This window comes from Salvelinus fontinalis, chromosome 4 (genome assembly GCF_029448725.1).
Source record: "Salvelinus fontinalis isolate EN_2023a chromosome 4, ASM2944872v1, whole genome shotgun sequence".
NCBI classification, from domain to species: Eukaryota; Metazoa; Chordata; class Actinopteri; order Salmoniformes; family Salmonidae; genus Salvelinus; species Salvelinus fontinalis.
This window is the reverse complement of record NC_074668.1, coordinates 76,525,827-76,540,296: the sequence shown is the minus strand read 5'-3', so window position 1 is coordinate 76,540,296 and position 14,470 is coordinate 76,525,827. Positions and strand designations below refer to the sequence as shown.

The window sequence follows — 14,470 nt, the reverse complement described above, 5'->3', positions numbered from 1 at the left end:
GGTGATAGGTTATTTTGCAATATCTCCACAATCTCTGTGAATGTTTTATTTGAGGGCTTCAGAGGGGTAGTCAGATCTCTTAGCAAACTGTACGTTTTTTTGCCAATTAAACTCAACAACGCTGGTACTCTCTTGTTATCAGCAATGTCGTTTGCAATGAAGTACTGTTCCAGTCGTTCAATGAAAGTTGCCCAGTTTTCTTGCGTGTCATCAAACACATCTATTTTCCCGATGCTAGCCATTCTCTTTACCTCCCGCTCCACGGGTCTTTGATCTGCCGCCTCGTTCTCTTCACTGCTTGCTAGCTGTTGTGCTACAGCACAGGTGTCAAACTCATTCCACGAAGGGCCGAGTGTCTGCGGGTTTTCGCTCCTCCCTTGTACTTGATTGATGAATTAACATCACTAATTAGTTAGGAACTCCCCACACCTGGTTGTCTAGGGCTTTATTGAAAGGAAAAACCAAAAACCTGCAGACACTAGGCCCTCCGTGGAATGAGTTTGACACCCCTGTGCTACAGGGTCAAAATCTTCCTCTCTTCCTACGAGCTTTCGTGATGCACACTGCAGGTAATCATCCTCGTCGCCATTGTAGTGTCTTAGCTCTTATTACTTATTTATATAATAAGAAAGACTCTGAATACAAGAAATGGAACTGGAGCTTCACATTTACTAAAACGAGTTAGTACCAGAATAACATAGAACAACACTGCGCATGACCAAGGGTGCTCCATTCTTAAAGGGGACATCAGTAATTAACAGAACATAACACCTTGCCCAAACCGGTTGCGCACGTGCGCTATCGTGCATAAATGTATTTTGCCCCCCCACACCAAACGCGATCACGACACGCAGGTTAAAATATCAAAAAAACTCTGAACCAATGACATTAATTTTGGAACAGGTCGAAAAGCATTAAACATGTATGGTAATTTAGCTAGTTAGCTTGCACTTTCTAGCTAAGTTAATTTGTCCCATTTAGCTAGCTTGCTGTTGCTAGCTAATTTGTCCTGGGATATAAACATTGAGTTGTTATTTTACCTGAAATGCACAAGGATCTCTACTCCCACAATTAATCCACACATAAAACGGCCAACCGAATCGTTTCTAGTCATCTCTCCTCCTTCCAGGCTTTTTCATCGTTTAAATTATATGGTGATCGCATCTAAACTTTCATTGTATTACCACGACTACCGGCAAAACAGTTCGTCTTTCTATCACCCACGTGGGTATAACCAATGAGGAGATGGCACGTGGGTACCTGCTTCTATATACCAATGAGGAGATGGCACGTGGGTACCTGCTTCTAAAAACCAATGAGGAGATGGGAGAGGCAGGACTTGGAGCGCGATCTGCGGCACATGCTGACCAGACCGGACAGCGTCGCAAAATAAATGTCGAAATCCATGTTATTCAATTATTGCACCCACACTGCTTGCGCGTGTAACGGATGTGAAATGGCTAGCTAGTTAGCGGGTGCGCGCTAGTAGCATTTCAATCAGTTACGTCACTTGCTCTGAGACATTAAGTAGGGTTGCCCCTTGCTCTGCAAGTGCCGCGGCCTTTGTGGAGCGATGGGTAACGATGCTTCGTGGGCGACCGTTGTTGATGTGTGCAGAGGGTCCCTGGTTCGCACCCGTGTCGGGGCGAGGGGACGCCGTAAAAGTTATACTGTTACATTGGTGCCGTGACCCGGATCACTGGTTGCTGCGGAAAAGGAGGAGGTTGAAAGGGGGGTGAGTGTAACGGATGTGAAATGGCTAGCTAGTTAGCGGGTGCGCGCTAGTAGCATTTCAATCAGTTACGTCACTTGCTCTGAGACATTAAGTAGGGTTGTCCCTTGCTCTGCAAGTGCCGTGGCCTTTGTGGAGCGATGGGTAACGCTGCTTCGTGGGCGACCGTTGTTGATGTGTGCAGAGGGTCCCTGGTTCGCGCCCGTGTCGGGGCGAGGGGATGCCGTAAAAGTTATACTGTTACACGCGCGCCAACGAGCGTCTGCGACACTAAGGGCTAAAATAGATATTTCTATTTCTGACGCAGATCGCGCTGCAAGTCCTGCCTCTCCCATCTCCTCATTGGTTTATAGAAGCAGGTACCCACGTGCCATCTCCTCATTGGTTTATAGAAGCAGGTACCCATGTGCCATCTCCTCATTGGTTATACCCACGTGGGTGATAGAAAGATGAAAACTGTTTTGCCAGTAATACATTGAAAGTTTAGATGCGATCACCATATAATTTAAACGATGAAAAAGCCTGGAAGGAGGAGAGATGACTAGAAACGATTCGGTTGGCCGTTTTATAGGTGGATTAATTTGTCGGAGTAGAGGACCTTGCCCATTTCAGGTAAAATAACAACTCAATGTTTATATCCCAGGACAAATTAGCTAGCAACAGCAAGCTAGCTAAATAGGACAAATTTAACGTCAGCTAGCAAGGGCAAGCTAACTAGCTAAATTGTCATACATGTTTAATGCTTTTTGACCTATCCCCAAATTAATGTCATTGGTTCAGAGTTTCTTTAGATATTTTAACCTGCGTGTCGTGATCGCGTTTGGTGTGGGGGGACAAAATAAATGTATGCACAATAGCGCACGATGGCGCATGTAACGGATGTGAAATGGCTAGCTAGTTAGCGGGTACGCGCTAGTAGCGTTTCAATCAGTTACGTCACTTGCTCTGAAACCTAGAAGTAGTGTTGCACCTTGCTCTGCAAGGGCCGCGGCCTTTGTGGAGCGATGGGTAACAATGCTTCGTGGGCGACCGTTGTTGATGTGTGCAGAGGGTCCCTGGTTCGCGCCCGGGTCGGGGCGAGGGGACGTACTAAAGTTATACTGTTACACGCACGCGCGCAGCAGGTTTGGGCAAGGTGTCAGAAATAGGAACAACATGTATTTTAGCCCTTGGTGTCGCAGACGCTCGTTGGCACGCGCAAGCAGTGTGGGTGCAATAATTGAATAACATGGATTTCTAAATTTATTTTGCAACGCTCGCGCACGCGACGTGTCCGGTCTGGTCAGCATGTAACACAGATAATGGAATGCTCTGTATAAATTACAGTTCTTCCACAATTGACCTAGCTACTTCTGTTGTGACACAATGTCACTTTTGTACACAAAAATACACAAAAAATTACACAAAAAATTATGGTCAGTATACTTCAGAGATAATTGTCCCACATCAAACCACATAATTATGGTTCTGCAGTCAACCACTTCTGGAGGCATTTTATAAGGCCATGATGAAGTGGATTGTATGAATGTGATATATATCTCACAATTGCCAATAAAAAACATGCCGCTAAGGCACAGGGATCAATGTAAATTGTCTGTCGTTATGTATTATGCATGGGGACTTGGCCAGTCAGAGCTCTCTGGGGTACAGCGGTCTATAAATATCTTGTCTGACTCAGAATGAGGGAGTGATGTGGAGCAGAAGTAAAATGCTGCACTCATCTGTAAATCGAAAAACATAAGATCTAGCATCCTTTAGGGAGTAATAGAATCCTGAATAAGACAAAAGAAAGAAACATTGTATTTTTTGTTGGCGATAAAACTAAGCAAACCCTTCAATATCAATAGTGAGTTATATACTGTAGGTTACAGCACAGGGCATTTACAGACTGTGAACAATAGAGATTTTCTGTCAAAGAAAGGTGCTGGAGTCTGGCCCCACAGAGTCAGTTTGTTCCACATACAGTAATAGCTGACGTACATGTATGCATGGATGAGAAACACACACCTTCTGACAGTCACCTAGGACAGACTCACAATCACCAGGGCATGTATATTTACAAAGACATACATGCATATTTTCATTCAACTTTACTCCAAACGTCTTTCATTCAAGGCAGGATTGCCCAATCATGTATCAGATGATTTTGTGAAAGATTGCATCACATTCACAAGCTCAAAAAGCAAAATGTTTCACAACGTTCCTAAGAATCTCATGACTACTGATTTATATACTTCCCTTCAGATTCTTCACAATTGGGACACAGGATAAACACATATCAAATATAACTAAAGTGTAGATGGTCAATTTAAACCTTGTAAAAACAGAATAATAAAGCAAATGTTCAACTTTTTCTATCCAGATGTCCAGAATGGACAAAATCATACATTTAAAATAAACCAACATATGTAAGATGCTTTGTAGTGACGATAAGGATGACAAATTAACACCCTTGTTGTTGAATGTTAAGTACAGGCGAATAGTGGTCACAATTGCATTCAGTCTGGACAAAGAGGAAATACCAGCTCTGCTCTAATCAAGAGAGGGGAGCTCAATTTAAATCAGCTCATTTTAACTCAGCTCAGTTTACAGCAATCAGCTTACTCCTGCCAAAGATGTCCCAAATGGCAGCCTATTCCCTATGGGCCCTGGTTAATTGTAGTGCACTTTAAATGGAATATGGTGCCATTTGGGGTGTAACTCATGTCTCTATTGGGGCTGTTTCCTGCTGCAGACACCTGACAGATAAGCTGTTGATGGAGGTGTTGGAACATCTTCCTGCAGGGCCATTATCTGATTGATGTCTGCTCCTGGCTTGTGGCACTGGGAGGTACAGCACTGCTGCAGCAGGACATGTGGTTCAGAGTATGAGTCAGTCCACCAGCTGTACAACTCTTGCCAACAGGGTGGAGAAAACATCAAGTCATCTCAGGCTTAGCAACTGTATTAGCAATGGTGTAGCAGTTGTGGTGTGGGTGATGATTTACGAGTCCATGTAGGATATGATACACTCCTACAATTAAAAACAGTCAGCGAGTGTCATACGTGCCAATGGGGTGTACGTTTGGAGATAACAGACCATGAATTGGATTATGGAAATCCTGACATCTTCAAATCTGTGTTAATAATTTTGTTGCAAAGGGCTATTTTATTATAGGTATACACATGATCTCATAGTAAAAGCCACTGCTGACAGTAATGCTTCATGACACTGTAATATACTCTGGTGTCGTTTATTTGTGCCCTTCCCCATAGCAAATCCCTCAACAACCCCTGCGGTCTAATGCTAAAAGCCTATTATCCAATTTGCAGGTTCTGAGAAATGGGTCGGCCTTCCTGATTGGTGCATTGCAATTTCCCCAATTGCAAAACAACACGTGGCATTTACAATTCAACTTCCCCTTATTTAGGACACGTGTGAAATAGCAGCCATTGTTTACTATAGTGACAAAGAGAGAAATACACAAAAATGCAAACATTGGTAAACGCATTTATCCGTTGTCTCTATTTTCTCCTCCCTCCCTCTTGGCTTCATCTTGGGGTTTGCTTGTGGGTTGGGGATGAGTGCGGAAAGATGACATGGCCCAATCCCAGAGCGCGTTTCAAAAGCAGAACGCTTCTTACATATCAGGAAGTAACGATACAAGACGGCTCCATCCTCTCGGTCTCCCCAGCTCCTAGCTGCGTCTCGCTAGCTGCTAGCTCCACGCCACCCCAGGGTTCTCCGTGGGGTAGAATTTGGGGGCTCTGGCAAGCTGTGGAGCGCATCTTCGGGGCTTCCTTGGCCATCCACCGGTGTGGGTGTCAAAAGCGTCGAGGTGTGTGTGCCCCGTATTCTTGCGACTTCAATTGTTGTATTACAGAGAATAAAGGCTTTCATGAAAGCACTACCACTGGTGTAGCCGAGGAGGAAGTGAACGAACCGGGAGAAAACGCATTTATTTCGGGTAAAATGACGAGTGCCACCATGGAGTTTCAGAAACATATCGAATCTGTATCAGGTTCGTCAGCGGGACGGGAAATCGATGAGGTGATAATTGTGGATCAACACCTGCAGGAGATGGGGACTCAAGTGATGATAACAGTGGCTATTCTGGCGGCAGACGACGAGGAACCAGAGGAGGTGTCCTCAAACAATCTCGATTTCCTTGGAGGCAGCTGTAGTGAAGACGAATTTGGAAGACATGATAAATCCAGGTAAATGCTTTGTCTTGTAATGGCATGTCTGTTGTATCCGACCTTTTAACGTTCTGATTTGATTATTAGTTATTGGAATGAACCTTATGTATGCTAAAATACTGTAATACTTTCGCTTTTTTTGTCGTTATTTTAATGTGAACTTCAATTCCACAGTGAAGAGTTATGGTAATTGCCAGACAGCGTCTAACCACCTGTGGACGGGCATTGTAATCCCATTGACGTAAAAGAGAGGCCGATTTGGATGGCACCTTTACACTCATTGCTCTAATTCCCCTGCGTCATCCCCTGCTTTTTCAACCTGGACTCGCTGCAACCTAGACTCAGACGTAACATAGTCTAACCACCCTGGGTTTATAAGCGCTGATATCGACTCTGCCGCTCGAGCATGCTTTTGGGTCACAGTCGATAGCACGCTGGACTTCGGGCTAAAAGGTCGAGGGTTCGAGGCCTGCTCCATTACAATAGTAAGTGTAAATCCGGGACATTCCAAATAGGTTGGGGTGTTACATTTCGTATGGTGCAGTATGTATTAATTTGTGGATGTCTGTCCATTTTGTATGATATGTTAGGAATTGCAAAATGTGTGACATGTTACGAATTCCACACTTATAAATATTTTTTACACATTGTTGTGGTTAATGTTAGCTAGGTTAGAAAACACATTTGTGTTGTAGACCCTGACCCCTCCCCAAAAATTGAGGTCCTGATTTAAATGACAAGTAGAATCACGTCTGCTTGTACTGGGGTTACAATGCAAATGTGTACTGTTGGGGTACTCAAGGACTGGCGTTGAGAAACACTGGGTTAAAGGGGAAGGGTTATCAAAGTAGTAAGTAGTTGCTAAAGTTGTCAGTGATAATTCTAACACGCAACCTTTGGGTTGCTAGAGATTTGTCGAATAACCACCCTGCTTTCGTTTTTTGCCTTAAAACCTCTTTGGGCTAAGGGTATTTTCACATCCGGGTGAAAAGTGTACCAATCAAGTTTATTTTATATAGCCCTTCGTACATCAGCTAATATCTCGAAGTGCTGTACAGAAACCCAGCCTAAAACCCCAAACAGCAAGCAATGCAGGTGTAGACGCACGATGGCTAGGAAAAACTCCCTAAAGGCCAAAACCTAGAAAGAAACCTAGAGAGGAACCAGGCTATGAGGGGTGGCCAGTCCTCTTCTGGCTGTGCCGGGTGGAGATTATAACAGAACATGGCCAAGATGTTCAAAATGTTCATAAATGACAAGCATGGTCAAATAATAATCAGGAATAAATGTCAGTTGGCTTTTCATAGCTGATAATTAAGAGTTGAAAACAGCAGGTCTGGGACAGGTAGGGGTTCCATAACCGCAGACAGAACAGTTGAAACTGGGACAGCAGCAAGGCCAGGTGGACTGGGGACAGCAAGGAGTCATCATGCCCGGTAGTCCTGACGTACCCAAAGTAAACTGCCTGTTTCTCAGGCCCATAAGCTAGGATATGCATATAATTGTAAGATTTAGATAGAAAACACTTTAAAGTTACTAAAACTGTTAAAATCATGCCTGTGTATAACAGCACTTATTTGGCAGCTGAAACCCAGAGGACAAATCATCCAGGAAGTTTTGTTTGTTTGAGATTGTTTTCAATTGGTTTTCTTTGGGATACTAGATTTGAGGCATCTGGTTGCAGTTCCTATGGCTTCCACTAGATGTCAACAGTCTTTAGAAATTGGTTGATGTTTCTCCTTTGAGAAATTAAGAAGTAGCCCTTTCCTTTCTGGGTGTCAAGCCAAGTGGACTGTTTGGGGCGCGCGACCTGGAACTCGCTCCACTTTCATTTAATCTGCTAATGAACAGTATATTCCGTCTTAAATTATATCGATTATTTACGTTTTAAAATACCTAAAGTTGGATTAGGTCAATTGTTTGGACCAATTTTACAGTTAACTTATTAGATCATTTGTAGTCATGTTGGGCGAGTTGGAACCGGTGTTTTTATGAATCAAACGTGCCAAATAAATTGACATTTTGGGGATATAACTATGGAATTTAATGCACAAAATGACCATTTGTGATGTTTATGGGACATTTTGGAGTGCCAACAGAAGATCTTCAAAGGTAAGGCATGAATTATATTGTTATTTCTGAGTTGTCGCGTCTGACAGGTTGAAATATGATTGTCATGTGTTTGTATGATGAGGTGCTGTCCTCAGATAATTGCAAGGTTGGCTTTCGCCACACGGTGGCTGGATTAACAAGAAGTTAAGCATTATTTTGGTGTATTGCACTAGTGATTTTATGAAAGTGAAATATTTCTATTTGAATTTCGTGCTCTGCAATTTCACCAGATGTTGTCGAAACGTTCCGCTAGGGGAACCTCTAGCCGTAACAGGTTATAAATAACCTGTCTTAACCATACGAAATGTATCATACTAAATTGAGTGTTCTGATTTAATTTACTATGTTATGTCTAGTCTGAGACCAGGCTGGCTATTTTTGCCCTTGTAAATCCCTGTGACTGAGTGCTAATGTATGGCTATGTGGTTGGTATGTTTAATTTAGGTAGTCTGAAATAAATTCATATTCTTAGCCAGGTCAGCCAATAAATCATAATCAGTCTTGTGGTGTTCCTCACTTGCAACAATGGGCATGGAACTTTTTTTGTTTTTTCACATGGTACTTTTGTGACCAGTGAACTACTCATTGATGCTCTTTGACCAGCTTATTATTGTGGCAGGAGAGAATTGCAGAGGATGACAAATAATTGGTCCCTTTACAGTGGTGTGTGTGGGGGAGGTGTTGCGCGCCCACATATTTTGTTGTCGAAGGGCTTCCCCTGACTAACACAGTGGGTTGGATGCTGCAATCATTACGTTGTCTGGGGTATTCGACTAGTGTCTTGCCTAGCCTGCGGGATGGGATCGCTGTGTGAGGATGACTCATCCACACAGTAATGTCATTCAGACCTTCACTCTTATTGCAGCTGGCAATGCTGGCCTGGCATACCTGTGCAAAGTTTAAAGCCCTCTGTCAATAAAGCTTTGATTAAATCTTTGTTTTGGTGTGGCAGGCAGTAAATGACTGCATTGTTTGATTTTGAAGTCTGGCTGATATGGTAAATAGCCCTGTCCCTGTGTGGGAGGCATGTAGTGTATGGCGATGACTCTGCACTCTTCAGATGGAGAGGTCTTAGCAATTTCTGTTCATGTTGGCGGGACACCCTGTGGTGTTGCGGTTCTGGCAGAGAGCAGTGTGACGGTCACACCGGTTAGGCAGCCTGTCACTACTGTCACAGGAAGAATCTGAAAATGACATCTGAGGAAAGAGTCAAGATGGTAGATCTCCAGCAGCTCTTTCCAGGATGTTGCCATGGGTAATGGCTGAGGCTGTTTTGATCAGTTCTCCTGCCAAATCGGTTACGCTCCTGCCTTGTCTCTCTGTGAACTGGCATGTTATCCATTTTCTTTCTCAGTGGCGCTGGCACGAGTGGCGGTGAGCACGAGGAGGAGAGCTGGCAGCCCCCAGACCCAGAGCTGACCCAGAAGCTGGTGGCCCAGATCGAGTACTACCTGTCGGATGAGAACCTGGAACACGATGCCTTCCTGCTCAAACACGTCCGACGCAACAAGCTGGGCTTCGTCAGTGTCAAACTGCTCACCTCCTTCAAGAAGGTAACGTTTGGTGTTATTGAAATATCAATTGAATTCCCTGGAGGCTCATATAACTGAATGCAACAGCTGTTCCTAGTGTCAATATGGCAAGCTGTTGGGGCTAGGAAGTGCATTCTCACATGAGTTGGCGGCGGGAGCATCTGGTGTGAATGAGGCTCATACATGCTCATTGATTTTGGCTGTTTCCTTTATCAGTTTACACTTCTAAGAAAAATATCTGTTCTCCTCTACTGGTTTAATTTCTAATGTTCACAGCTGCATGAATACTGTGAATGTTTATTTTTTTTCTAAGAGGAACTAACAATAACGGCAATATTTGTTGTCAACAAAAATGTTTGAATTTAGGAACTGTTAAACAACACTTCTGTAGTAGCCAGTAACCTGATTTGCCTTTTGATAGCGTTGCTTACATAGAAATAATCTCATTCTAAATCTGTGGCTGCTTATGTTATCATATTGCCATCAGAACAATGGCATTTTAGTTTTCAGGATGTATGATAAAACAAAGGAAGTTCTCATACAGGATGCTGCCTGTAAAAGTACTGACTTTCGCTTCCGATTATCTCTAACAGTTATTTTCCTCCCAGGTGAAGCACTTGACGCGAGACTGGAGAACAACTGCATATGCTCTGCGCCACTCGACAATACTTGAGCTAAATGATGAGGGGCGCAAAGTGCGTCGCAGAACAACCGTGCCCGTGTTTGCCAGCGAGTCTCTGCCAAGCCGCATGCTGCTACTCAGTGAGCTGCAGAGCTGGCCAGAGCTGGGTGTGGCGATGGAGGGTGGGGCTGGCGATGGGCGTGATGGCGGCGCTACCCAACAGGAACAACTGATGAAGCTGCTGCTGAAAGCGTTTGGAACATACGGAGCCATTGCCTCTGTGAGGGTGCTGAAGCCTGGCAAGGACCTGCCAGCTGACCTGAAGAAGCTGAGTGGCCGCTACACACAGCTGGGCACTGAGGAGTGTGCCATCGTGGAGTATGAGGAGGTGGAAGCTGCAGTCAAAGCCAACGAGGCTGTGGGCAGCGAGGAGGGGACAGGGTCTCTGGGGTTGAAGGTGGTCCTGATCGGCACCAAGCCTCCCAAGAAGAAGGTCCCCAAAGGTCAGAGCGAGGAGGGAGTAGGAGGAATGAGGAAGAGCCACTCACTCAACAGTCGGGTACGGGAGCTCCAGTATCTCGACGACTCTGCCTGTAGCTCCTCAGAGACTGAGAGCAACCCCACCTCCCCCAGACTGCCCCGCAAATCCCGCTCTGTCAATAAGCTAAGTCCCACTGGAGGGGGTGCCACCTTCCAGAACAATCACCTGAGCCCAGCTGTGTCCCCACGCACCAGCCCCTGGTCGAGCCCCCGGGCCAGCCCATGCTCCCAACGCAAGTCTCCCCACTCCCATAAGTCTCCTTTGGCCAGTGAAGGCAGACTGAGCCCTGAGGCTGGGCGACGTTGGGCGGACTACTCCTCAGACAGCAGCCTGACGCCGTCCGGTAGCCCCTGGGTCCAGAGGCGCAGGCAGGTTGCCTCCCAGGAGAGCAGCCCAGTAGGGAGCCCCATGCTGGGTCGAAAGATCCAGGGTGCAGACGGGCTTCCGCCAGGCGTAATGCGGCTACCGCGTGGGCCTGATGGAACACGTGGTTTTCACTGTGGTGTGTCCATTGGTGTTGCTGAGAGGGGAGAGAAGACCGCTTCTACCCAAACCTGACACCCCCCCCCCCCCCATGCCCCCAGTTCTAAATCAGTACAGTAATGAGATTCGGCCCAGTCCTTTGGCCACTACATTGACATTCTTCATCCCCCGCCCCACATTTGAATGGTCGTAGATTTGTTCTGTTAAATAGTAGTTTGGAGTTTTGCCTGTCTTTGTTATACTTTTATACAATATTTTGTTTAAAAACATGGTGATGCCTAATTTATGAATATTTAAGATACATTTTGAGTTTATTAACTTCAAAGTTGAGTACTGTATTTGACACGAGTAATGGTATGTCACCTCCCATTGCTATATACGGTGTTGAGCATGGGGCGGGGCAGAGATTTACATCATTAACACTATTTAACTTTTTTATTGGAAAGCTTCCAGTGTCAGTCTTAAAGTGTGTAAAGTCTCATTTTGTATGGATGGTGTGAACAGTGGTATGGGCACATGGTGTGGATATCGCCATACGCCTTTTGCTATATTTGTCTATTGTGAGTATCAATGTTATTTGCTCCTTAAACTGTGGCCATACTTTCCCGGCCAGAAGGTTGAACAGTTATCACATGGACTATTTTATTTTTCCTTTTTTAATTTTTTATATTCTTTCCTGGATGCCTAACTTAAGCTTCCAAAGTAGGGGTTACTCTCCTAGCTCTGCAAAAAATGAAAAATACTGGATTGGTGGTGGGGGGGGCTCTTCCTTGGCTGGAATCTGTTTGTCAGTCTATAGCCTCTACTGAGTCCCCAACAACCTGGTTTTCAGGGGAAATGCAAAGAGCCTGACCAGACTTCTGCTTTTGGATGTTATCAAGAGACAACTCCATCTTAACTCCTCATTTACTGGATTGGTTGAACAGTGTAGAAGAGAACCTCACCTGACACTTATTTTTCTCGTCAAGACCAGTATGTAGGGGATCTGGTTTCAGGTGTTACTTTTACGCCTGCTATGTCGGGTTAATCGGTGTGCAGCATGCTGATAGTGGGGTATATGAGGGATGCAATGTTCAGGTTTGAGTGTGCAAAATGCAGATGCTCTTGAACTCTTGACATTTGAGCTGGGGTAATGTGCGTTTTCTTTATTGTACAAAATAAATCACAAATTGCATTTGGCTTGTGGCAACATTCATTTACATTTGATTAGGAACATAGGCCAAATCGGCCTAACGCAAGGGCAAGTGTTTTAGTTTACACGATTGATTGTGCAAGATGGAAATTAATACCCTAATCACATGCACAAGACAAGTGGCTTATTGGCGGCATTCCACAATGATCCACCATTATCGCACAGATGAAGAGTGGACGTTAGTATCAATACCAGCCTTCTCTGCAAAGTTAGGTAAAACATTTACAGATTGCAGTCAGATTTGATAAGCTATTATTCAGGTCTATTACATAGCTGGATCTAATTGGTATTACTGTGAAATTGCTTTCAAATGTTCCTTAGCAACCACAAAGGTCTGAGGCAAATCCAGTATCTCATGCTGAGATGTGTGATCCAGCTTTCAGGATACAGATACTACATGTATCAACTTATTAATTACTGTATGACTTGGAAGTTTGAACTACTGAGTTACAGTTCATATAAGAAAATCAGTCCACTGAAATAAATTCATTAGCCCCTAATGTATGGATTTCACGTAACTGGGAATACAGATATGCATCTGGTCACAATTAAAATATTTTTTTAAAGTAGGGGCGTGGATCATAGAACCAGTCAGTATCTGGTGTGACCATTTTCCTCATGCATAGAGTTGATTAGGCTGATGATTGTGGAATATTGTCCCAATCCTCTTCAAGGCTGTGCAAAATTGCTGTATATTGGCGGGAATTTCAACACGCTGTTGTACACGTCGATCCAGAGCATCCCAAACATGCCCAATGGGTGACATGTCTGAGTATGCATGCCATGGAAGAAATGGGACATTTTCATCTTCCGGGAATTGTGTACCTCCCATACAGTTTACCTAAACCCTTCAATGGATTCTTCCAGGTTAATTCTGACATCCATCTATATAACACAAGACACTGCAATAACCTTCACCCTCCCCACTGCCGCACCTCAGTTAATTCTTTATCGGATACAGAGGTACCATACTCTGGAATTCCAATCTTCACATTGCCAAAACCTCATCCGGTCAGCCTGATGAACCAAACTACCCAATAATCCCTCCATGTAGCCTCACTCACATGTTTTTTCTTGTTTGCAGAGTATATTATGTGCAATTATAATTCATGTGCTTAACTGATTGAACAAACTATTTTTTTTGTACTAATTTGTGGTGTGGTTTTCATATAAGCCCTTTGGGTCTTCTAACCTTACCTGCACACCATTTTTACCAGTTTTTTTATCAGTACTGTTTTGTCTTTCACTTTTCTTTGGTGTAAATAAAATTTAGAAAACAAAGCTACAGATCCTTGCGACATGGGGCCGTGCGTTATCATGCTGAAACATGAGGTGATGGCGGCGGATGAATGGTGCGACAATGGGCCTCAGGATCTCTTCATGGTATCTCTGTGCATTCAAATTGCCATAGATAAAATGCAATTGTGTTGTCTGGCCATACCATAACCACTCCACCACCATGAGGCACTCTGTTCACAACGTTGACATCAGTAAACCGCTGGCCCACACAACACTATACACGTAGTCTGCAGTTGAGGCCTATTGGACGTACTTCCAAATTTTCTAAAATGACATTGGAGATGGCTTATGGTATGGAAATTAACATTAAATTATCTGGCAACAGCTCTCGTGGATATTCCTGCAGTCAGCATGTCAATTGCACACTCCTTCAAAAGTTGAAACATCTGTTGCATTGTGTTGTGTGACAAAACTTCACATTTTAGAGTGGCCTTTTATTGTCGCCTGCACAAGGCGCACCTGTGTAATGATCATGCTGTTTAAGTAGCTTCTTGATATGCCACACCTGTCAGGTGGATTAATTATCTTAGTAAAGGAGAAATGCTCACTAACAAGGATGTAAACAAATTTGTGCACAACATTTGAGAAATAAGCTTTTTGTGCTTATGGAACATTTCTGCGATCTTTTATTTCAGCTCATGAAACATGGGACCAACACTTTACATGTTGCATTTATATTTTTGTTCAGTGTATTGGATAACATCCTCAGAACCAGTAGCCTACTGCTGTTGCTGAGAGATCCAGTGAAATGCCAAGCTAATTGTTTCTTGCATAAGAC

At 44.1% G+C, this 14,470-nt stretch overlaps 1 protein-coding gene across 1 annotated transcript; it reads left to right on the top strand.

Moving 5' to 3' along the window:
- The first annotated feature begins 5,170 nt into the window (after positions 1-5,170).
- Positions 5,171-12,379, top strand: LOC129854440 (la-related protein 6-like). Its single transcript, XM_055921487.1, has 3 exons — positions 5,171-5,929; positions 9,378-9,576; positions 10,164-12,379. The coding sequence occupies exons 1-3, from the start codon at positions 5,202-5,204 to the stop codon at positions 11,274-11,276; spliced, it is 2,040 nt and encodes a 679-aa protein (XP_055777462.1). The 5' UTR covers positions 5,171-5,201; the 3' UTR covers positions 11,277-12,379.
- The last annotated feature ends 2,091 nt before the right edge of the window (positions 12,380-14,470 follow it).

Coding starts and splice junctions, on each gene's coding strand:
- LOC129854440 (XM_055921487.1), top strand. CDS start 5,202: ATGCAAACATTGGTAAACGCATTTATCCGTTGTCTCTATTTTCTCCTC. Junction 5,930..9,377: donor GGAAGACATGATAAATCCAG/GTAAATGCTTTG, acceptor TTTCTTTCTCAG/TGGCGCTGGCACGAGTGGCG. Junction 9,577..10,163: donor TGCTCACCTCCTTCAAGAAG/GTAACGTTTGGT, acceptor TTTTCCTCCCAG/GTGAAGCACTTGACGCGAGA.